We start from the raw sequence: 25,059 nt of genomic DNA, 5'->3' as shown, positions 1-25,059 counted from the left end.
TGGTGACAAAACAATTAAGGTTTATGACAGAAAGAAGACAACCTATCTTTACCTCACAAACAAAAAAATGCGACGTTCTCTGTTCAAACAAGGAGCGTTAATTTGCGTTGACTTTTGTTTTATTCGGTCAGAGTTTATCATTTTTTTAAGATTTTTGTGTGAAAAAGTTATAGTACATTGTACGCACGAGTGATTTTACAAATAATTAATTTATGTTTGTGTGTTATAATGTGTTTTAAAATGATGTAGAATCCGCGTCAGGCTACCGCACTGGCTTGTACTCAGTTCAACAACCACACATGAGTTATTTTGGCGATGCGGCTCCACCAACAGGTTCAACAAAAAAGGAACGCACCAAAAAATAGCATATGCACAGGTCAAAGCACTTTCTAGAAATAGCAATGAGCAATTGAATATGGGTAAGGTAGAATGGCATGTTCCCCAGACCCTTGGCTCGAGTTAATCCGACATATAACAAACGTTTATGACGTCACAGCTAAACATTATGTTAAGCTTAAGACGGATACACAACTACTACCCAACTTGGTAAACGGCGGGAAACGTAAAGGAAAGGACAACAATTGTTGTATTTTCTGGTGTCAAAGAATACTCCTTTCCGTCCTGTGATGAACAGAACTGGACTGTAAGAGATTTATGTGAAATAGTTTGGTGAATGACTATTTGTCGTTTACAATTACAGCAGTGGGCAAAATGCCAATTGCCAACACTTTCCATTCCAAATACCAATGTCTATTTATGTAGGCTAATAGATTTGTAGGTATACTGAAAGGTGATCTTGTTGCTGGTCATGACTGTATTTAGTATTTACATCATTAACAAGGCTGGGGGGCTGATCTATCAATATGATCACCAAAAGTCAAGTGTTGAAATGGAGAAAACTTTTAGGTCAGTAAAATAGTGTGATTTGTCCAGCACTATTGCATAAACATTCCATGAAATATTTTTTAACATGTAAATTTACAAACAAAGCCTAAACTAAATACGAAAGGATTGTACATTTGTGCGTAGAGACTTTTTAAAATTGTATTTAGCTATCCTTTGGATTTGAAATTGGAAGCATATTCAGATCAAGTGTCGGTGGTTTTTGGTCAGCGAGATGGTATACAAGTTGGTCATGTTGTTCTTGCTGTGAATGGAAAACAAACAAATGGTAGAAAACTTGAAGATGGAAATGATGTTATTGAAGTTAGTGTGTGCCAGATTGGGAAGTTTGGTATTTTGCATGATTTTTGTAAAAGTAATTGCACAAGATTACGGATTACCAGGTCATTCTTTTCAGGGTGTGTACACTTTTGTAGTCTAGTTTGACATAATGGTTGCTATGTGTTTGTGATTCATACTGTTTTCGTAGTTTAGTTATTAAAGTGTGATATTTTTTGTGCATTGCATTCACGAAAACTGTCACTATAATTGTTGTATATTTTTTAGACAATTGCAAATGAAAAGAATTATCCTATCAGCATCAAATTTGGTCGGCCCAAACTGACTTCCAACCAGAAAATTATGATGGCCAGTATGTTTCATTCCCTGTATGCAATCAGTGTCCAGCTTTCTCCAGTACATGGAAGTTCTGGGATTCAAAAGTTAGAAACAGACACATTCACATTGCATTGCAATCAAACTGCAACTGGTGTAAAGTTTGTTGTGATTGCAGAACCCCGACAAGTAAGAATTTAGTAAATTTATTTTTGCTCTAAATGTTAATCATTTTCAAGAACTTGGTTTGTTGATACTGCACACATCATTTTCACACTCATATGCTTTTACTGTTTTAATTGCAGGTTGGAATTGATTCATTGCTTCATAGACTCTATCTGATTTATTCAGATTTTGCTCTTAAGAACCCGTTTTATTCACTTGAAATGCCAATTCGAACTGAACAATTTGACTCTCATGTTTTGTCTGCCATTGAAAGCACAGAGAAAACTGGATCAGCAGCATGAAGTCCTAAATTTTTGTTTCTTGTGTTGTTTATCTACCAAATGCTTTAATATGTGCAATTTTGCAAAATATGTGCATTTTTCATATTTATTGTCATGTGTATTTTACTGTCTTTAACGTTTTTTTAAAATGCAAGATTCAAGTAGGTTTCACTGAATAGTGGTTTCTAATTTGTCATGTCTGAATTTGTTGGCCCTGCACTCCCCCCACATTTGGGCAAGTCTACTGCTGATGATGCAAGTTCTGATGAGGACATTTGCAACGAAGAAACTGAATCAATTATTGGACCAGTAGTGCCTCCTTCTCATAATACAGTTGAAAAAGATGATGATGCTTTGTTTGGTCCTGCACTACCTCCAAACTTGCTAAAACCAGCTGTTGAAAAGGTTATTGGCCCAACACTGCCTCCAGGATTTGATAGGTCAGTAAGACAAGACTTTTTATGTATCATATGTTAAAATCACTCTTACTAAGTTTATTTGGTTTTCTTTGTAATATTGTTTTGTAATTTTTTTGTTATGTAGCTCAGTAATACAGTAATAAAATACTTTACTTTTCTACTATTTTGGCCCCTTTCAATGATTTTGCTTGATACACTCACAAAATAGAAATAAAAAAATGCATTACAAAATATTTGTTTTGCAAACAACTCCTTTATTTAAAAAGTGTCAATTTTGCACTATATAGGTCCGACTTGAATCAGTCTGACTCTGATGAGGAAATCATTGGTCCTCTTCCACTGCCACAGGGTGTTACACTTGATGAGAAAAAGCTAATTGCAATTGACTTTGAAGACAGGTGATTTTGATGCTGTGTGTCAAGTAGTATTTTTTGCATACTGTTTGTCAAACAATTTTTTTGGAATCTGCCTTTTAGAATTTGAGCTCACCAACAATAGTAACATACCCGAAAGATCAATAATGCTATTCAAAGCTAGCTTTTTTGTATTTCTTGGCACTTTCTAGAAATTGCCTGTGATTGGATTTCAACTTTTGATAGGGTCCTTTCTTGGACTGGCTTACTAACTAAACATTAAAAACAGAGAACAGCATTCATCTTTACCAAATGGTTTTATGTCAGTAAAAATATTCTGTATATTCTAATGCAAAAAAAGTTGTCACAATGTATTCAATTGTTTAGCTTATGCATTGTGATTTTTGTATAAGATCGAAAAAAATGAAGGACAAGCTAACTGGTAATAATAAAACAGAAAAGCTGGAAAGGGAGGAATGGATGACTGAACTTCCTCCAGTCTTACAGGTAACTGCATCCAATGCTTAACTTGCTGTTCAAAACCTTAACAACCAAACTAACAGGGTTTTGGAATGGGACCAAGATCATTCAAAATGAACCCAACCAAAATTGGAGACAGATCAGTTTGGACAGATACCCCACAGGAAAAGGCAAAAAAGGTATCAGTAAATATGCCATCTATGTTTTTTCGTCATTTTCTTTGTGCATACAAAAAAACAACAATATCAACCTACCGATATTGTTTTGAACAAACTTTTTTAATGTGGCCATAAAAAGATTTTTGAAAAATTAGGTTGTGTGTTTAATTCTGTATGAAAAGCAATTGTTTATATCTGTTTGAAAGTAGTTGCTTCACATAAAACTGTAGTCCTTAAAGGAAATGCATTAATGTTACACTTTTGCAGGCTCAGAAACAACAGGTCACTTCCAAGTTGAAACCTGATCCAATTTCAAAATATGTCAGAGAAAGGGACAATGAAATTGCCAAGCAGATTTCAAGTTTGCAAGTAGGTTATTAAAAAGAAATTATCAAAATTTCGTTCTCTGTGAAAATTTAATGAAGTGTATTTGGTTTTTACTGGTTTAAGAAAATTTAAACAGTCTATATAATCCATATGTATCTAAGCTTTACCCCAGTTTACCTAATAGCCTCCTAAATTCATACAAACGTGATGAAACCGTTGTTACGTCCAGCTTCTGCATGACCCAACATATTATTGCAGGTCTATCTGTTTTGCACAACACATATTAAACATATTTTAATACTGCTGAAATAAATTGGTTTGGATGAAAATGAAAAATGCTAACACCTGACCACCCTGTAGTTTTAACTCACATGTGCATCTTTGAGTTGATGTTTGAATGTTTACTGCAGCCAGAAGACGAACAGGAGTCTCTAATGTCAATGCATGAAAAGACAAGAAAAAGAAAATTAAAAGAAGAGGAAAAAACACCTGGAAATGTACGAAGGCCCTTTGACAGAGAAACAGATTTACAGGTAAAGATAATACCATACCAGTGTTTTGTAGTGAGTCTTATCAATTAATTATGGCCCCCCTTTCCTGAAGTGGACGCATCTTGATTTCACTCAGTTTTTTTTTTTTTCTTTTTTTTTCTCCGGTGAAGTTTGCCCATGCACTTTTGACATGAAATCTTTGGTGGATTTGTATGAAATGTTCACAGATGGTAGATATAGTTATGCAGATGTGCCATCTGCTTCGTTTTACCCCACTAACCCCCAATATGTAAAACGTTTTTGTATGTTGCTGCGCACCACAAACGTAAGGTTTCTGTGGGGTAGTAGTGTAATAAAGGCAACAGAACAACTATTACTTGTGGTTGTGCATTACTTGATGAAGGTTTTAGCACATGCCAGTTAGAGGGGTGTTAACAGCCTTGTGATGTCAGTAGCATTAACGAATGTTGCTAATAACACCTCTAGCGGTCAAAATTTTAAACATTGACCGATTTGGATAAAATTTTACATTAATGTTGATTGGGTCATTGCAGTTGTATCTTTTATACTCTTGGGTCTAGAACCCCATCAGTTGCCCCACTACCCCCCTAAAATGGGTGATTTTTTTTAAACAAGTGCAAAATCAACTGAAATTTGGACAGCTTGTAGAATTTGTTATTTATAGGTGTCAATTGTAGTGTTTTACCCTCTAGCCCCAAATTTACCCTTTAGCCTCCTAAAATGGGTGAGTTGTTTAAACAGTTTCCAGGGTTCCCGCGGGTATGGAAAACCTGGAAAGGTTATGGAATTTAAATTTGTATTTTTAAGGCCTGGAAAAGTTTTGAAAAAAGCCAACTTTTGCAAAAGTCTGGAATTCGGCGCCTGTTTTACCCTGAAAATGCCAGTTAAAACTTCAAATTGTAACGTTTGTATATTCGTTGCAAGTATGGTAAATTGGCTACATCTACCAAAGCCCCTTTACTAGTTTTACAATGAGAATTTCTCTACTTTTTTTTGAAAAGGGTTATGGAACATCGGTTTTTTTTCTTGAAAAGTTTTGGAAAAGTCATGAAATTTATAAACGAAAAATGCGCGGGATCCCTGAGTTTCGGAATGGGCTGAAATTTGTATAGCTTGTAGAATGGGCCATTTATAGATGTCAGTAGTCCCACCATATACCTCATTAACCCGTAAAATGGGTAAAATTTGTAAACAATGTCGAAATTGGATGAAGTGTGGATAGTTAGTAGATTATATCATTTTTAGGTGTTGGTTGTTAAGTTTCACCCTATAACTTTAACATTTACCCCGCCTGAGCCCTAAAATGGGCGAGTTTTTTAAACAGTGTGGGAATTGAATGAAATTTGGACTGCTTGTAGAATTTGCTGTTTATAGGTGTGGATTGTTGTGTTTAACTTTATTTGGCCACTATTTACCCCTTCTTTCCGATAAATAAACACTAAGTAGGACAATGTGTGAATTAAATCAGATTTACATAATTTAAACGTTTGGTAGCATGATTATTTAAGCCAAGAACGGACCACAGTGTTTTCTTGAAACACTGAACTTGCTAATGGTTATCTCTTGAAATGCATTGCTTTAACTTTGCATGTGTGGGGGACCCATGAGTTTCTGCCTGCAGAAACAACCAAGGTTATAAAAGACAGTGGGTGATATGGGACCCAATATAAAAGTGTAGTGAATATATTAACGTTTCAAAATAGGTTATAGTGTATGTGCAATGGCAGTATGTACTGAGCCACCCTTCTAGTTTGAAATGAAGGTATATCTTCCACAATTTTAAAAGTTTAGTGAGTCTCAAGTCAATCTGATATTAGTTAAAGAATGCAGTATAACAAGTAACTTTTCACTCAGGTCTTATTTAAATACTTTATGTTACAAATAATGCCGTGCTGTTATATTCACTCTTTTTGTGCAAAAGTTGGGATGTCAGGTCTATAAAACAAGGACCCAAGCCAAGAGACTTTAGTTCCCCTACACTGAACTATAAGACAACTTCAATTGTTTCAGGCAAATAGATTTGATGAAGCAGCAAAAAAACGAATGATGAAGCAATCTCAGGGACTTGCATCTCGTTTTTCCCACGGGGAAACTTCAGCGACATTTTTGTGAACATATCCCAAGAGGTTTTAGGAAACAGTGTTTTCTGCATTTTGGCAACAAGCCAAGAGAAACTAATCATGGAACCTTCTGTTAGGAGAGTAAAAATATGGTTAAAAACTTGTTCTGCCATGGTAAAAAGTTGTTTGGAACAAGACGAAAACTATCGATGAAAACCATTTCCAACGAGAGAAACTGATTTCTGCCCCCTAGCTTGTTATGTTAATGTCAATTGTCCAAACATTGTTCAGGGTTTATTTCATGTCTAGTTCGTTTCTTGTCAAAATCTTTAAACACATGAATTGTGTACCTTATTTGGTGTCGCGTTGGCAAAACTGTAAATTATTTGTAAAAATTGTGTTTATGTTGTATCTAATTATAGTGCAAAGTGATTAAACAGGCTTTATTGCAAGTGATAGCATCAAAACTTACTGTTAATGCTTTAAAAGATGTTTTTGGACAAAAATACTCTACCATTATGAAATAATTTATGATGCTTTAATGAAGTTGACCTAACAATTTCACCCATGTTTAAACACTAACTCTTAATCATTCTGTGCTTTAAATCATTTAAATTTTTGTGGTGTGCATCATTGTGCGTATTATGTGCTTGTAGGCACAAATAACATTGTTGCCTAAATAATGTAGCCTAAAAATCGCAAAATCTAAGTTTCTTTTTTCATTGATTTTCAATGTGCTTACTATTATATTTTCAAAGCAGCCTTTATTACACAAACTATGACAATGTTTATTTATAATTTGTAACAATGGAAATTGACCCTGACTATTCCTTTGATGTGGTTCAGGATGTTTCTTCTGCAAACAACAAAAAACATCTTCATGAATCAGATGGTAAGTTTTTGAATCAAAAAAATCTGCACTCATTACTCATGTTAACTGGTTCTGTTGTGGAAGCATTGCTGCTTTGGCATTAATATTACTAAAAAAACACAGTTAATCATTGACATAGAGTGCATACTGTTGAGAGATTCTGTAACAAATACTAAATTTTGCACAGATTACTACAGGTTTTTATTTTTAGCTCGGGAAGTTGCTACTGAAAAAATTCGCCAGATCATCAAGAAACAATTTGCCCAAGGAATTTCTGAAAAGGTGACACATTTTGATCATTATGGGTCCCAAACATAAATTGTAATGTAGTGGGGTATACTTTGTTTTATTTTTTTTACTATTAATACATTCTTATGATGTAAAATAAACATCTGCAAAAAGTTTTTAAAAATTTGGGTTATATCACCTCATCTTTTCTGGCACAATAGGTCATTTTTTTAACTAGAAAAAATCAACAAAGTCTGCTTGTATGTAAGCCTTTATCAAATTTATACTACTTGCTAATGATTTTGTCAACGGTGACTTTTCCTGCCACAGGAGAAGGAGATTTCCTTAATCACCCAACGACTGTCAGAAACTCGTCAACTGTTAGATCGATTAAGAGCTTGTGCTGTGGCAAGTTATTATGCATCAAGTTTTACGAAGCCACTTGAGAAAAATAAGGGTCCAGAACCGGGTGCAGCTCAACATCCTGCTATTCAGGTTTGTACTTTGGAGTTTTTTTTGAAAGGACATAACAAACCAATCAAAATTTGTTGGAATCTGTCGCTTGGGATTAAACAGAACCAATCAGTAATATTTGGAAGTTTGTCATAGTTTAAAAAATAGACTCCGTTTGTAAGTCTTGTTTTAATGTGGACTGTAAAGACTTCTGGAGCCATGATGTACATAACAGTTTATTAAAAAATGTCAATATTTGTTTCCAGTACTCATTTTATTGTACAAATAACACTCCAGGAATACAGTGAATAAGTTTTGACACTTTAATGGTCTAAAACATGCACTTACTGTATTATGTTTTCACAAATGGACAATACACTTGGATTTAAAATGTGATAAAAAGTGCAAAGTGGTGTATGATAAACGTATTGGCATTGTTTACCTGTTTACTTTTATTCTTACAAAATGATAGGTTAATAAACACAAAACTGATACAAACACAATTATTGAGGCTAAGTGCCAAGCAAAAAAGAGGGTTGCAAACTCGATTATTGTATGTGAAGCTGGATCCCATGGCTTTCCATTTGGTGGATACAAAATAAAAGCAACCTGTAAAAATTTCAGTGCAAAATTGAGATAGCTGAAAAAACTTGAAAACATTAAGGCTAAATAACTACAGTAATGTAAAAAACAATTCATTCAAGAAATTGTATTCGAACATATAACCAGATGTAAATTTCACTTTTTTCAATCTCTGCAAATCACCACACTAAACAGTTTAGACTTCATTTAAAAACCAAACTTGAAATACAAATTGCCCAACCTACAATCTGTTAAAATTTTCCACTATTATGCAGTTTTTCACAAAAGGCAACGACTTGGTCTGTGTGGACTTGAACAAATCCCAAACCATTAAATGTACAGAAAGTGTGTATTCTTGGTGCATAGTAGCATGAAAAATAATTTAATGTTGGGTATAACAGTATCCACTAGGGCTAATTTCAAGAGAATGCTCTCCACAACTACATCTACCTTTTGTGAAAACATAATCCCAAAGTAAACAAATCAGTCCTAAACTAATAAAAGAAACAAGAAAAAACAGCCACAAAGGAAATTGAGTAAAAGTGTGTCACCTTTAAGAATATAAGTGTTTACTAACCTGCCAAAACCATGTGCCTTGAAGAATCATGGAACAAACAGTAGAAAACTTTAGTAGACTGGGAAAGGTTGTCTTTTTTTCAACGCCAGTGATATTCGAGATTTGAAACCTTTTTTCCATTGCTTGTACAATTGCTTCTGCATTTATTAACGTTGTGCTGTCAGGTGTCAGAGAAGTGGAGTTGTAGGTTAGTTCAAGATCTTGTTCTTCCAGATTTGATGTTTCTTTCATTATTTGATCTTCAGATTCCAAAAGTGCATAACTGCTCGGATCTTTGTAATTTTCATTTGACTTATCTGTTTAAAAACACAACAAAACTGTTATTTTCGATCAATACCCAAACAATAAAAGCAGATCATTTACCATTAGCCTGCATTCCCTCAATGGCGGATAACAAAAAAAGTGTCAATGCACCAGACCATATTGCCAGGATCAGTAATGTGTGAAGCCTCACATCAAGTGGTGCTCTACCATGAGTGTGAAAATAGAAAAGGTATCCTTCTATTAAGAGCGCCAAGGAAAGCATAAGATGTTGAAGACCTATTAACAGAAGAACAGTCTAAAAAGAAAAAAATCTTACACCCTTGTGCTGAGTTATTACCATAAAGTGAAGCTTTTGGCAATTTTGCTACAATAATGTCAGCCAATCCAGCAAAAATGAAGAATGTGTACATGGTGCAATGTGACCAATTGTTTCCCATTTGATACAGCTCTGCATGAGCAGGGTTTGTCAGGTGAAACTTTGGACCTCCATTGGTAACTTGTTCCATTAGGAAGCCTGTATTTTGGATGTTAAAGATAATTTTTGTTTGTATCAAATGGATCTTAATTAAGCCAGAAACAAACCGAATGCTGAGCATCCAATTTTTAAACTTCCTTCAATGATATCCCATCTACACTTGCAATGGCAACATGAAGTCGACCTTCTTTTGTATTTTGACACAAAATGTCTGTTAAATAAATACCAAATTTGTGAGATATTTGCTCATGTTGAGTACATATTTGTTGGCACTTACTGATATGAAAATCGTATTGCTAACCAAATTCCAAAAAAGATGAAAAAAGTTCCTGGTAATGCATGTCCAGCAAAACTACCCATTGTTTGCCTTAGTAGTGCCTGTAAAGTATAAAAATAATTTTTGAGACAGCCTGACCTATCTTGACACTAATATTACCTACGTACATGCCACATAAAACTCCCTGTTGAAATGGCCACACAAACTGTACATTAAATAAATTACAATAAACAAAGTATACTGCTATTCCTTCACAACTCTTTTAACAATCCTACAACTGCTGAAAAATGCAACAACTGTTTTACACAATGCAATTGGTTTCTGGGTACACAATAAAATTACAAAAATGTCTTGTGGAACAACTAGAAATGTCATGCAAAGTAAAATTGTGTTTTATCACCACGTACTACTGCTAAACATGTTGCCACCGATAACATGTCCAGCGATTCGGAAATAATTGTACTATGAACCGCAACTACTTCCTGTTAAGCATGACTCATTATATAAAAGAACTGTTTTGTATATCAACACAAAACTCTTTTAGGGGCTGCCGAAAAATTAATTGGTTCTTCTGTAATGTTTTAAGTGTATTTCATTTTGATTTTAGAATGTGCTGAGGAAAGCAGTTACATCAGTCCTAAGTAAAAATGCACCAGCAGATAAAGTTCAATCACCTGAACTATCGAATGAACCACAAGCTGAACCAAGCACAATCCCAATTGTTTCAAAGCAGGACAATAAAAAAGAAATTGGTAAACTTGAACTGGTTTATAAACTCCTTTAAAAGACTAAATCAACTGAATTAACAGAAAATGAAGAATCTAAATCTTCAAATGCTGCCTTTCAAAATCCTGAGACTTTAAGCAAACAGAAAGAAGCAAAAAATGGAAAACCACAGCCTCAAACAAATCTTGGGTATGTACACTCTGCTGTGTAACAGCTGCTTTGTAAAGTGCCTCAGGCAGTTCTGTTTAGATAACCAGAAAATGGTTAATTGCACCTACCTGAATAAATCATGAAGCAGATGTATAGTAGAATGGACAAATGACTGCACCTTTACACATGATTTGTTGTGTAGAAAAAAATATGATGAATTATTACGTGCCATTAAACGTAAATGTCAATTTTGTCAGTTTTAAGACCAAATTCATTTTGTATATTTGTTCCAGTGGCCGCCACAGAATAAAGAAAACGGTTATTGTTGGCAATGTATCCAAATACATATCACCTGACAAGCGCGAGGGAAATGACAAGTCGACCCATAAATGGATGGTGTATGTGCGTGGAGGAAAAGATGAACCACGAATAGATCACTTTGTCAGAAAGGTGCACATGTGAATGCATTATTAATTATTTGTGGGAAGAACCTTCAAGTACCTGCTATCCCATTTTAAATACTGGACCAAACCAACTATTATTATACCTTATTGAAAAGCACATCAGGCTTGTTCTTGAATGGTATTTAGAATTATAATACACCCCCAACTATGATGGGAAAATAACCAAGTAATGATTTATATTTCAACGATCTATCTGCCTTTTGTTCATGATTTTCTAGCCAGGTTTCGAACAGTGTGCTGTTTATGCACAGTAGTTGTCTCTTCGCAAATTTTTGTTGCAACTATGCCATGGCATTTTGATCCCTTTTTTGAGTTTCTCAGTGGCAGTCATTAAAACAACTGATTCTGCTGTAAAAACCATAGCATATATTTTTATTTCATGTAATAATATTACAGGTTTGGTTTTTTCTTCATCCAAGCTATCGCCCCAACGATTTGGTAGAAGTGACAGAAGCACCGTTCCATCTCACCAGACGAGGCTGGGGTGAGTTTCCAATCCGGGTGCAACTTCACTTCTGTGATCCTCGGAATCGGCGGATAGATATAATACACAACCTTAAACTCGACAGGTTTGCAAAGAAGTGTATAGTCAAGTTTCTATTTCTATTTAGAAGGGTCTTTCTTTTTACAGAACCTACACTGGTTTGCAAACATTAGGTGGGGAAACTGTGTGTGAAGTGGAACTGGACCGCGCCACTATTGGACTGGTTGTTGACAGCCTTCTAAAACAACCAGTGTTAAACAGCAGTGAAGAACCTACGGAAAACGGTACAATACGACTTGTTCAGTAAAACTATGCAGATGATGTTGAATAATTCTTGTGTTTTTTGTAGAAAAAGACAAAACAGATTCTGATTTCATCACTAAAACAGAACAAGAGTCTGATGAGGTAAGTTGTTCAGTGGTACTTTTTTCTGTTAGACACCTGAATAACAACACATATTTAAATAAACCCTGTATTTTACAGATCCAGTCAGAGATATGCAAACCAATCAAAAAGGAAATTGTGGAAGGTAAGCTAAAGCTATGCTCTATAAAGCTGTGTACTATTGCAAAACAACCAGTACCAGCAACTTCTTTAACTGGAATACGTAAATCACTAGGACAGTTTCTCAACGATTAAATACAGTTTAGGATTCATTATGCAATAAAATGGAATGTATGTTTCAATGGAATTTGTGTTTCATTGTCTGTAGATGTGGAAGCTAAAAACACAAATGTTAAGGAAAAGGATCTAAAAGAAATACCAATGGACATAGATAAAAGCATTGAGAGGCCAGAAACAAAACATAATAGTATAACACAAAGCGATAAAAAGCGACGTCGAAGAAGAGGAGACAGTTTATGTGCATCAGATAAAGAGGAATCTTCCAGCACTACAAATGTGGTAATCCTATTTAAACAAATACGGAAATGTAAAATGCTAAAATTGTTTTGTTTGATCAGAAAAAGTCACTGGTTTTTCGTTTGCTTGGTTCCGACAAATCCCCTGAAATAAAAAATGTCACAGACAATTTGAATGGTGAAACAGCTGATACTACTACTAAAATACATGATTCTTCTCCAAGGTAGGTTTTTTGTGTCCTGTGTAAATAAAGAGTATACTGTACTTGTATTTATAATATTACAAACCTAGGACTAAATAAAGCTTGTGCAACAGCTTGTCCCTAATTTACAACTTTTCTGTAATAATCACTGTATTCCCATGTGGTCTACTTTTTGGGCACAATCAACTGGTAAGGCACTACCATTTTAAACGAACACTTTTCCACAGCCCCCAACCTAATGACAAGCTATTGGAAAGCAACACAGAAAAAGTAGCATCGAAGATTTGCACCAAGCCAATTATCTTTCGAACACCTGAAAAAGGACCAAGCACTAGCAAGGAATCACCCAAAAGGGTTGGAATTCCACCGAAAATTCCCTCTCTACCTTCTTCACCTGTCACCTCAAAAACATGTGTGATACTCACAACCAGTCCCAAATCATTGTCATCAAAGGGTTCCTCAGCAAGCAATGTCACAACTCTAATGCCCCCAAGACAGAGGTCTGTGTCTGCTGATAGTGGTGCAATGGGTGATCAAATAGCAACAAATCTTATGGGGAAAGTATTGCTATTGCAAAAGCATGAAAGTGAACTGAAAAAAAATCAAAGCAATGCAAATGCTAAGCAAGTGGTGGTGCTAAGAAATAGATCACAGTCATCAGTTTCTGATGATACCATGGCAAAATCCCAGGCAGAGCATTCTGGTTACACTGTTTTAAAAAGGATTGCTCTCCCAACAGGGCAACCAATACAAATTGCCCAAAGAAAAAGGCAACTTGAATCCAATTCTGTTCCAGGGACTTACTTGTTAAGTGTAGTCCCCGAGAAGCAAAGAAAAGTTGATGCAAAGGAACTAAAAAAGCACATTCATATTGTTTCAAAACCTACCAGTTCTGATACAACTGCCTCATTGCCAAGCAACACATCATCAAATGGTAAAGTTCAGCAATTAAAATTGATAATTTAATATTATACTACTACATTATTTTAAGGTTCTTCTGGTGGAGTGGTAATTCCCCACAAAACATGTGCTTTTCCTGCTGCTGCCAATTTTAAACAGGATCAGACACAGCAACCAAAGTCCTTTGTCTTAAAAAGCACCAAGCAAGGCCTTGTTCTTGTGAGTGACAAAGGTTCTCTCAAATCTTTTTCAACAACAAACAGTGCCAAATCACAGGAGAAGGTGTTTTTACATCTAGAATGCTTATCTTTACAGATTTTAATTTTTTTTTAAACAATAGCCAGAGGTTGTCAAGGGCTTGTCTCAGCAGCAATTAGTTTCACTAAAAGCCCTGCAGACTGCGCTGTTGGGCGCTGGAGTCAGCATAAATAAGCCGGTGCAAGTAAAGGTGGAAAAGCCGACAGGTGTGTTACATGATAAAAATTAATCCCGTTTTTAATATTTATCAAAGCAGTATATCATTTTTTAAACATGCAGCTACACAACCACAAGTAAAGCCATTACCTAAAACACCACAATTCGTTTTGACAACAGTCACCACAGAACAGGTGATTTGCTTTGGTTTTAAAAATGTTTTATAGGAGTTAACGAATTTTAACTTGCAGGGTGAGCAACAGATTGCCCTAATAAGTGCTGACAATTTAAAACGAAAAATAAATAAATCTTCACCAAAAGGTAAGGTTGAATTGAATGTAGTGAATGGTTGTTTGTTTAATCCTGGTAGAAAATAAATTTCGTCTTTGTCCAACACATTTTAATTGTATTTTTCCTAGAAACACATTCTGTGAAACAAGAAGTGTTTGAACTACCACAATATGTGCAAAGCAAGCCCAAAGACAATCTGCCATTTTACCAAGAAGTTGCCAGAAAGATTATGAAAAACAAAATACTGGATCTTATGGAAGATGCATTACCCCTTGCGGCCAACTATATCCCACTGGTACAAAAAGACAGACAAGTTCTGAACCTTCCATTTGCTGCACAATCTGAAGCTGAATTTTTAGAGTGGAATGTTGGGAAACAACATGCCGCAGAAGTAAGTGCTGTTTAAAAATTAAATATGTTTTGGCATGGTTGTTTGCTATTACCATCTTTTTACATGCAGTGGCAACGAGCAAGTTTAATTAGAAAAATATTGGCTCACATCAAACAAACAGAAAAAGCATTTTCTGAAACAAAATTGCCAACAAAACGTCATATAGTAAAATGGTGCTTGAAAAGAGGGTACTCTGTTTTCACAGATGGTAAAAAAATTAATTAAACTGTAGGCCATTGCACTTAGTAAACTTTGACCACTGTAGAATTTGAAACCAACCAAGATCCAGTAACTGGAAGTGATAATAGAGATTCAGTTTCAATGCCCGAGACCTATTCTCCAGCAGATGACATCATTAATATCTGTCAAGCATCAACTATGCAAGAATTGAAGTATATATACAGATAAAAGTCATGCCCGAAATGTAGCATTCTAAGATTTTTGTCACGCACAGGAAATTGGAAAGTGATGTGGATATCATATCCGTCACTCCACCAACCAAGTTGAAAAAAGAGGTGACAAATGACAGTATTGGGTTTCAGTTTAATCCTACTTCAGAAATAGTTGCAGTGGAAGAAATGGCACAGCAGGTAACTGTTTTTCCAATTTGTCCTTATTTTATTAACCTAATTTATTGCTTCTAAATAGTTGATCAATTGACTTTTTAGGTTGGTGTAAAATTACCATGTGTGCCAATTTCACAAGACCTAAGTGCCCCCTTAAGTCAAATTGTATTGGCAAAGGCAATGGAAATGTTTTGTCAGCAATTGTGCAAGGAGTCACTGGCAACTGCTATTGAAAGGTAAAATATGTTTCAACTATAATAGTTAAAACTTCACTTTTTATCTTATTCTTATTTGTTTAGGCGTGATGGACCAATAAAGGTGCAGCATGTTCTGCCTGCAAGTATAAATGTTAAAGATGTATTTGAAGGCATTACACATCATTCAAATTTAAATACAGTGACCAACAAATTTATGGGTTCATTGTAAGTAATGTATGTCTCGTTTTTGCAAAAGAATAAAACAAACTTCAGTTGGGGTTTAGGCAACTGTATTAAAAATGTTTAAAAACTTAGCAGTGCTGTAAATACAGTTAGGTAACGAATTTGCTATGCATTACAAGTGTTGGTTGTTTTTATACAGCCTTTGTTTGTTTGTGTGCTTGTTTAATAAATTTTTAAGGAACTTTCTGGGCTACAAGACATGGTTGCAAATTAATGATGATTTTTCATTTTTTGGTGCATAACACTGACATTATCCCAAGCGCCACAGGTAATTACCAAAAAAGCTTGGCAAATTAAGTTGTAATTGACAAGACTTTGATATTGAAAGCCACAATACATGTTACACTTGTGCATTGTTTATTGCAAACAGGTAGGTTGAGGAAAATACCTGTTAACTGTCAGAGGAAAAGCCAACTTTTATGTGCTATTTCAGTCCTGTTAATTTAACTGCCGGTCAGTGGTGGGATTTAGGTTTGCACTAGTCTGATTTTCAAAAACTGGCTACAACGTTTCACTAAAAGCCCTGCAGACTGCACTGTTGGGCACTGTAGTCAGCATACATAAGCTGGTGCAAGAACTTGTTACCGATAAAACTACCATCACAATACCTGTGACTATAGCACCTTTTATCACAGTAGTAGCCTTAACCCTCAACTTACTGTCTGGGAAAAAGTTAAATACTATAACTGAAAATATTTCCACCATTAAACAACACAATTTATTTTATTCTGCTTTTGTGAGTTCAAACAGAAAAGATACAAAAAACTATCATAATTTTTTCTACATTTACGATATTTAACCAGCAAAATGGTAACAAAACTTTTAAACATTCACGTATTTTTAAAACTAGAGCTGTCAGTTTTCGTTCTGTTTGCAACTAAACGTACAAAACAGCGTGGGACTGGGAACTAGAGTTCCCTCTCGAGAAATCTCGAAAAAATCGAGTCTCGATTCTCGAGAAATAAATAAAAATTTCTCGAGAAAAATTACGTCACGTATCTTGAACAAAAAGTAAATGCGACACCTCTTATTACGTGTATTTTTCGTTTAAACTCGCCTCTAGAGCGGACTGGGCACATAACTTTCTTATTTTGCTTCCGAAACAGCGATTTTTAACGTGCGTTGCCGCTAAACTTTCACCTTTCCCAGGCAGAAGTCACGCCTGGTTGCGTAAGATCTATAACAGTCGCTTCGTTTTTGGCTGATTTGCTAGCGAATTACTACTTGCGATCGCTACCGAAAAAACGTACAATCGGAATTTTTTTTGTTTGTTTTTGTTACAAAATCGGCTTAAATAAAAATTTCGAGACTCTCGAGATTCTCGAGAAATGGATTTTTAATTTCTCGTTTCTCGAGAAACGAAAAAGTCGAGAAATAGAGGAACCCTACTGGGAACCAACACTACAACCTCGAAGTGACAAAAATAAGTAAACAGCTTAAAATCGCGGAATTCAAACACCACGGGAGACTTTTCAAAATCAGCAACAGCGGGGGATTTACCTAGGCGTGCGTACGTCATTCATATCGGGGTTGTTTCGAGTATTTTCATGAAAGCATCAACAGACTGGGTAACAACCAAAAAAGATGATGTCACATTACAGTTCCAATTTTGGGGTAAATTTAGAGCACTATTTGCAAAACTGTTGCTAACAACTCCCCAATTTTTAGTTTTTGATGTTACTATGTACAAACAGTGTTATTTTTTAAAAGCTGTTAATTTTCTTGTTAGTTTTCAATAAAAAAGGTGTTAAAAGCTAGACAACAGAAGACGTGTTGTGTCAATCATCAATATCAGAAGGAATGTACTCCTATACAGGTTATTATATGCTGCCACTCATGAGACTAGATTTCCGTTTGGAAAGCAACTTTTCGACCCTCGAGAGTCGCTCGTTCCCTGCGAGCAACAAGTTCATGGAAGCACTCCCTAAAAGAAAATAATTATGACAACAAGTAAACCAACACAACATGCACATAATACCTTATCAATGCCACCCAAACCCCATTGCTTGCGAACGGGTCTGGAATTTTGAGCCGCCTTTTTCCCCAGCCACCATAGTTTCATATATAAATATCTTACCTCACGCAGCAAATTGGTGTTCGGAATAACGCATTCCTGTATAATAAGTCATGCGTGACGTCAAAAACCTCAATCCTTATAAAACAAAGAAATGAAGACATACCCTAGAACAGTGGTTCCCAACCTGGGGTCCGTGAGATGGTTTTAGGGGGTCCGTGGAGGCAAACATTAGTAGTACCATTAACCAACAGTAAAATATTTGTAAGTTTTTAAACCGTTTCTGCAATCCTGCATATGAGTGCAGATTGTTTATCAAACCTTTGTATCAGGAAATATTACATTTTTGTGATTGTTATCTCCATTGTGACATCACAACACACATCAACAATGAATTTTGTAGTGCTTTGTTTCATGTTTTGTACACTAGAAAATTTATCTCTTTGTTGGATTGACTTCTACAGTACATAATGTCATTGTGACTGTGAAGGTTGATTTAAATGCTGCCTAAAAACGATAATATATGTATAATACAAGAAACAAAGAAAGACTTCCGGTAAAATACATTTGGGGTCCGCAGGCGTATAAAATTTACAAAAGGGGTCCGTGACTACAAAAAGGTTGGGAACCACTGCCCTAGAAGGAAACCGCCAAACGTTCCCACCCAGCTTGTTTGATGGCCGCTTCATTTTAACCATACTGCACCTACAACGGGGACATTGTAGAGACATGCACACGGCAGAAGGCAACAGCCTTTTGCCGATATTGGAACACGCGCATTTCAGACGTTTATAAAACATTCATGTTATTTAGAGACATTTTGGACCTAACACCTCAATCTATCATACACCAAGAAACCGCAACGAGTGTGGCAAATTTCGCATGACTAACTTGTCCCATTATTACCCCTGCTATGACGTTACAATTGCTGACATGTGCGTAACTGTGAAATTGGAACGCTGTTATCTTCATCTTATAATGATTGGTTTATTTAGGGCAGGGAGTGCAATCTTTTTCACTTTCTGTGGGGCCAAATACAATTATCACAAATAGATCACGAGCCGCACCTTTATTTAACACAAGTAAAATTATTGTCAGGTCAGAGAAAAATAGGGCACATTTGATTTGCTCAAAAATATGCAATAATTGAACTCGTTTTCCAGTACGTTTGAAATCCAATAGTTTCTGCGGGCCACACAACCTTTAATCCAGGGGTTCTTAAACTGGGGGGCGTGAAGGGTTCGCAAGGGGGGCGCAGCACATTATGGCAGCAAAGTTTTCACTTGCAAACAATTGTAAATGAATGCATTGGAATTATGTCGGCGCTGATTTCGACCTTATTGTTTGAAGTAAACGCTTCATTACTCTGAAATGGATGTCCAGTTGTTCTACCCAAACTTTTCTACACTGCGGGCCGGATACGTTTAATACTAAGTCGCGCGTGCCGTCTTCTCAAGCTTAGCCCACGAGGGTATTTTATAGGGGTGGCAAGATTATTTTTTTTTGGTCATTTTAAAAACCCATTTAAAATCTGTTAAATTGTATAATTAGTCTCATCTTACAAGGAATGTTTGTATATTACGTCACAAGTAACACAATAAGGCAATTGTTTGCGCACAATTAACACTCTCTGTTTTGACTTTGATTGTATCAACAATTTCCGGGCAACATATGCGTAGTTTACAAGAATACTGGCAACGTGGCTCTGTGCGCGCAAAAAAAACCTTTTTTCGCAACTTTTCAGTGTTGAAGTGGCTTTTTCTAACGATTGGAACTAACTTGAAAGTAGCTTAAGGCGGACCTACGATGCATGTTGTTTTCAAAAAACAAGACAAGCATCATCAGTGCTAACGTTTTTTAGGGGGGAGGGGGGGGGGGGTAGAAACATTGGGGTTCAGGCATGGGCGCCGGCACGTAGGGGCAAGAGGGGGCATTTGCCCCCTCCTGGAATTTCAAAGTACCACAAAATTACAACATTTTCTCGAAAAGCGTGTTGACTCAAAAACGATAATGTGCTCTAAGAAGGTAAGTTGACATAGTCAAAGCAAATGTCTAAACAAGCGACGTTAACGATGTCTTCATTGTTTACGTATATGTGGTGTCGTTTTCATAGCCTCTGCCGTTTTTATGTTTTTTAAACGGGCAAAATTGTTCATAGCGTGGCTGTATGGGGATTTTTCATCGTTGACGCAAATCAACTGCATATATTTTATGCCATGTGTATATAATTACTTGATATAGTAATCTATTCCTGCAAGTGTGTTTTTGTCAAAATTTGACCCCCCCTCTGGAAAAAATTCTGCCGGCGCCCATGGGTCCAGGTGTGAGTTTGTAATTACAACAACATTATAATTTAATCGCATGTACCCTTTGAGCTTAATATTCTGCCGTACGATATGGTGATTAGTACCACCCTCGACACATATAAGAATATAGGCCCAAAAGGGGTATCTAAGATTTAATTATGTTTTTTTCACAACACTCGCCCAAAACCTAAAAACCCTAACCGTCAACATTTTTATAAGTTTTACTAGGAGATTGCGTATTTTAGATGAACCCGTTTATTTATTGTACAACTGGTCGAGTGGGATGACTACATTACTGCATTAACTGAACACTTTTGTATTGCATTTTTAGAGACGAATAAGGCTGCATTAAATGTTTGTGACGACTGTTGTTTAGTGTTTAATTTAGACTTGTGACCTAATATTCATGGTTTTCACTTGTGTCTTATGACATAATGTATTTTCCCATAGTGCTTGCAGCGATTGTTTCATCGTCTTGCAACTGTTGATGCGTGTATTGTATTTATTGACCTGCGTCGCAAAATAGTTGGTAAGTGGGTCAGCGGTATTTTTTTTGTGCGTTGACAAGTGTCAATTTGTTTCGTTTTCCTGTTAAGGAAACCGTTCCTGTTTCCGTCCCAGTTTCGTTCCTGAATGTGTACGACGTTATTGCTGTTGCCGCTGTGGATTATTACACGAGATTCGGGATGTGTGAGCAGTACATGGCTGAGCGTCAACGTGACAAACCACTGTAAGGCTCAGCCTCGCAGGTTGGCCGTTCAGAGTCTACAGGAGGAATTTCTGGTCAATAAGGTATACGTCTGGTACAAGCAGGGCCCTGGAGAGAAAAAAATATGCTGGTGCAAGTCAATTTCTGGGCCCCCCTTTGAACACTATTTGTGTGCTGATGAGCGTTTAATACGTTTATTCGCCAAAAGAACAAACAAAAGCAAGCTAGCCGCACTCATTAAACAGCTTGGACAATAACGTCAAACCTTTACAGGTTTAAAAACCTAAAATTCCTATCTTTTTACTGCATGCACTATAGCGTTCGTACAGCAAAGTAAACGCTCAAAAGCAAATATTGGTCTTGACATGTACTGTGTTCGCTTAAACCAGGGGTCACCACAACCTTTTGCAGCGCCAAGACATGGTATTTCTAAAATCCCAAAATCGGGTAATGCGACTGTTAAACTGTATAGTTCAAGGATCGGCAACCTTTTAGGCGACACCTAGCGTGCCAACCTTGACACGCGTGCCAGTGGTTGCCGTCCCCTGGTATAGTCTCATCTTACGAGCAATGCTTGTATATTACGTCACAAGTAACCGAGGAAGGCAATTGTTTGCGCACAATCAGCACTTGTAGTCTTGTCTGTGACGTAACAAACTGGCTTTGAATCAATCATAGGCGATGTAATCTTATGAAACTAGGTAATATCAATTCCACATATCGCGACAGTTTGTTTAAAAATGCTAATTTGTTTAAAATAATAACTGCTTTGACGGTAATTTTCACATAGGTACGTACAGACCAATTAAAAATGTTAATACGAAGGGTCGAAGGCAGACAGCAAAGTAAACGTCTTCACACACACACACACACACACACATAACTGTCGCTTTATCGCTTATGTACTTTAACAAATATGGTCCAATAAAGTACCTCGCTTACTACCAAAGCTGTGACCAAATCAAATACGTGTAACAAATGCTATTATAACGTCCAAAAAAACTCACCAGCACTAAGTAGTCAGCGCAAATGTGCATAATTCTTACCAAACAACGGACACAACTGTGGCACAAAAAGGAGAAACATCAAAAAGAGATCTCGCTACAATTCGCGCATGCACCAACGTAACAATCATAAAACTTGTTGCATAGAGTTGCACTACAAACAAATCAAACTCCACATTCGGCAATCAGCATCAACATTTTTCAGTTTTAAAATTTTAAAAGTACACATTTCGCCCTGGAATCTTCAACTTAATAATTATGGGGCCCCTAGACCAGTGGTTCCCAACCGGGGTGCCGCGGCACCCTGGGGTGCCAATTGCAATGCTCAGGGGTGCCGCGAGATATTGATATTGCAATACTGCGGCCCATTATTTATTTTAACTTTAACACGTTAAGTGCGGAATTTATTTATTTCTAACCGAGTTTTAGTGTGTATTGAGTTTCGCATCTCGCATTTATTCCCGGCTTCTTATTTCATACGGTTATTTGAAATACAGAAACCTCAAAAAAATTATCCAGTTTTGCCATGGTGCCGCAAACTATTTATCTCTTAGATAGGGTGCCGCAAGGTCAAAAAGGTAGGGAACCACTGCCCTAGACTCTCATGGGACCCGGTGCGGGGCACCGGCTGCACCCCCCTCTCGTGGGGCCTGGGTACAAGTATAGGCTTTTACGTTGTTTAAGCCGCGCTTGCGTTGATTCGAGGTGCCCCCCTTGGGGCAGCTCTCAAAGACAAATCGACTGTGGTTTAATTTGAAAATTTGTGCAAATATATTGAAGAACGAACGCGGTCCAATATTTTCAACTGTTATTTATGTAAATATTTAAGACAAAATGTAGCAGTTTTGTGTTCCTTGTGGTACCTTACCCTGGTTTTACGGCAGGGACGCAACAAATGTGTTCGGGTTGGTCGCGTCATTAGTTTAACCTTAAAATGTCAAAAAGTTGTGTTAATAAAGAGCGATTGACGTCATAGGAAGGTATGATGGCGTTGTAGCAGACCAAGTAGATAAAATGCTATATTTCACACCAATTGCACGTTACAGTTTAGAACGCTGCATTAAAGCAGCGTTTTCAGCTATAATATAACGAATAAACGCAAATAGTCATAAGCAAACATTTCACACGAATCGCAACCGGTATTTTTGCACGCTGCATTAAAGCAGCGTTTGCAGCCAAATAAAGAACAAACGTAAAATAATTTATAAAACGGATATTTCACACGGTGTTCAGGTACATGTTTTGCTTGTATGGGTGAAGTCATATTCTATTTTGGGACATTTTGCCTTGTATTTCGCAGTTATACATATCCGGTCCCACTGACGTTTATGTGCCTGTTTTCGAGAAGATTCTGGCAACTAAAAAAGGCTAATTTGGACTTTGCCCAGTTAAAAGTAACATTAACAAACGTAATTATGTGCGAGAGAAGAAGTTTACTGTTGCATTGTGGGACTATAAAAAGCGCTGTTTTTCCGCCTTGAAATCAGAGAGGTTTGGAAGTGTGTGAAACGATAAATGTCGTATAATTACTCAGAATAAAATAATACTATTTGAAGTGCTTGCTGAACAACGCAATTGGTGTAGACGAGTTTCTCAAACCAACATCACACGACCTGATTCGAGTAGCGCGCGAACGACTGCAGCAAACCAGAGAAGTAGCCTACAAGGATAGGCTACCATCCTGAGCACCAACTTGGACCACCTGCAAGGAAGAGACGAAGTGTTGATCGTGAGGAAGGCTCTGCGTTTCCACCAGAGAGTTGATCGTCGTCATCTGGGTTGGATCACGCTCCGCAACCAGGTGAACCACCAATCGTCATAGACCTGGACATTCCCTGCGCTCGTTCGAAGGACTATTCCCGATTCCGAGGTGGAGACAGCCCCACAGCGTCATGTGTAAAGTTTGGGCTCGCTACGATGAATAGCTTTTTTGCAAGTTAGCGTTTTTTAGAAGACCGTTTTATTCTACGATCACGTCACGTCGTTAAGTGCGTGACGTAGTTCATTACATGTGAATATTGTTAGGGTACGTTAATGGGTTAGAAAGTTATTGCGTTTGGTCAAGAAAGTATTTCGTTGGACAAATAAAACCGACCCAAACGGAAACGGTGTAGCTGCAGCGCGTTTTGGTATCATCCAGCAATTGTGCCCTTAAATTTTTTGCGTTCAATAACGTTTTAACGTTGCAAAGCTATTCCGACTTGGTGATGTTTTAGTGCTATTGAGCGAAATGAACTGAAATCAACTCAAATACCAACGCGCCCGCGCTTCCTCTCAACGTTTCGTGTGATCCGGTAGATAGATACGGGTGCCTCGAGACCCGAGTACAGTCGTTATGGTAACGCATCTCCTACCCTGCTTGCGTAAGATCGATACGGAAAGCGAATACCTCAGATGGTAATTTATTGTGGAAGATGCTACACTAACCTCATCCCGATGGGTTGACCTGAAAAGCATAATCCTTACGCCAGTTGTAACAAATACTTTACTTCGACACAAGTCTCAAACATGATACTAATTACCATGGCACTAACTTTTTCCTTTTTTCCCGTTCTACACGATGTTTCACAAAACAAAAAAGTCACTTTAAAATTGAATCGACGTTTAAAAAGTTTAATGTCCATGAAACAAATACCGTAATGTCTATGAAAAGATTGCGTTTCATCTTATTTTTCGTTGTTCCCAAATGCCACAAAGCTATAACACTTGTTTAAGCAACTTTAGTTTTTAAACATATAGTATGACTGGCGATTTTCCAAACTGGTTTCAATTACACGGCAGGTAGAGGAAAATTATGATTCGAATCAAAATGCCCATTGATGTCTCAATTTTCCAAATGTTTAAAGCAAAATGTATAAAATAGATGTTAACGCAGAAATGTTCAATAAAATTACTTCATCATATGACACTTAAAATTATGACAGAAAACGATTTGCTTGGTAAATAAAATTTAGTTACACCACAATGGCCCTGTAAATCATTCAGCAACATGTCAAAGTAGTAAAGCAGTAGTATATTGGTTTTGTTACCGGCAAGAAGTGTAAATTGTTTTTAATGTGTTGAGTAGCGCTTTGTTGGGAGATCAATGTTTTAAGATCTGGATCACTGAAATGTCTGGGTTCTTACTTCTACGTTGGGTTTTTAGTTAAAAACGCTAA

General features: G+C 36.7%; 4 protein-coding genes and 1 long non-coding RNA gene across 7 annotated transcripts; 3 read left to right on the top strand and 2 right to left on the bottom strand.

The window, feature by feature from the left end:
* The first annotated feature begins 729 nt into the window (after positions 1-729).
* On the top strand, positions 730-2,099 carry LOC145228211 (trafficking protein particle complex subunit 4-like). Its single transcript, XM_080093218.1, has 4 exons — positions 730-906; positions 1,053-1,206; positions 1,450-1,686; positions 1,803-2,099. The coding sequence occupies exons 1-4, from the start codon at positions 809-811 to the stop codon at positions 1,962-1,964; spliced, it is 651 nt and encodes a 216-aa protein (XP_079949344.1). The 5' UTR covers positions 730-808; the 3' UTR covers positions 1,965-2,099.
* Positions 2,100-2,138: 39 nt separating this feature from the next.
* On the top strand, positions 2,139-7,013 carry LOC145228210 (GPALPP motifs-containing protein 1-like). The gene is made up of 7 exons (XM_080093217.1): positions 2,139-2,383; positions 2,650-2,760; positions 3,129-3,222; positions 3,279-3,374; positions 3,621-3,722; positions 4,091-4,213; positions 6,203-7,013. The coding sequence occupies exons 1-7, from the start codon at positions 2,139-2,141 to the stop codon at positions 6,302-6,304; spliced, it is 873 nt and encodes a 290-aa protein (XP_079949343.1). The 3' UTR covers positions 6,305-7,013.
* On the top strand, positions 7,000-16,066 carry LOC145228208 (uncharacterized). Of its 2 annotated transcripts, XM_080093212.1 has the most exons (23): positions 7,000-7,144; positions 7,335-7,405; positions 7,682-7,846; positions 10,587-10,731; positions 10,789-10,894; positions 11,149-11,305; positions 11,716-11,888; positions 11,951-12,087; positions 12,153-12,208; positions 12,287-12,332; positions 12,516-12,706; positions 12,766-12,887; positions 13,094-13,800; positions 13,858-14,048; positions 14,107-14,230; positions 14,304-14,374; positions 14,432-14,501; positions 14,600-14,862; positions 14,932-15,070; positions 15,128-15,254; positions 15,317-15,452; positions 15,531-15,664; positions 15,728-16,066. In XM_080093212.1, exons 1-23 carry the CDS (start codon positions 7,060-7,062, stop codon positions 15,852-15,854), a joined length of 3,543 nt encoding a protein of 1,180 aa, XP_079949338.1. In that variant the 5' UTR covers positions 7,000-7,059; the 3' UTR covers positions 15,855-16,066. The 2 variants fall into 2 exon arrangements, with proteins under 2 accessions (XP_079949338.1, XP_079949340.1); XM_080093214.1 differs by lacking the exons at positions 14,932-15,070; positions 15,128-15,254; positions 15,531-15,664; positions 15,728-16,066 and having other exon boundaries at positions 15,317-15,391.
* Positions 8,023-10,210, bottom strand: LOC145228209 (transmembrane protein 45B-like). 2 transcript variants are annotated; one of them, XM_080093215.1, is made up of 7 exons: positions 10,147-10,210; positions 9,980-10,080; positions 9,810-9,913; positions 9,565-9,741; positions 9,327-9,503; positions 8,964-9,259; positions 8,023-8,413 (listed from the first exon to the last, which is right to left on the bottom strand). In XM_080093215.1, exons 1-7 carry the CDS (start codon positions 10,153-10,155, stop codon positions 8,243-8,245), a joined length of 1,035 nt encoding a protein of 344 aa, XP_079949341.1. In that variant the 5' UTR covers positions 10,156-10,210; the 3' UTR covers positions 8,023-8,242. The 2 variants fall into 2 exon arrangements, with proteins under 2 accessions (XP_079949341.1, XP_079949342.1); XM_080093216.1 differs by having other exon boundaries at positions 10,143-10,163.
* A 506-nt stretch (positions 16,067-16,572) lies between the features above and the next one.
* Positions 16,573-18,807, bottom strand: LOC145228212 (uncharacterized). Its single transcript, XR_013860039.1, has 3 exons — positions 18,049-18,807; positions 17,847-17,981; positions 16,573-17,792 (listed from the first exon to the last, which is right to left on the bottom strand). It is a non-coding gene; the product is annotated as an uncharacterized LOC145228212 (long non-coding RNA).
* Between the last annotated feature and the right edge of the window lie 6,252 nt (positions 18,808-25,059).

The sequence above is a fragment of the Phallusia mammillata genome, chromosome 5 (genome assembly GCF_965637545.1).
Source record: "Phallusia mammillata chromosome 5, kaPhaMamm4.hap1.1, whole genome shotgun sequence".
Classification (NCBI taxonomy): Eukaryota; Metazoa; Chordata; class Ascidiacea; order Phlebobranchia; family Ascidiidae; genus Phallusia; species Phallusia mammillata.
Note: the sequence above shows the minus strand (reverse complement) of the source record. Positions and strands in the feature narration are given on the sequence as shown.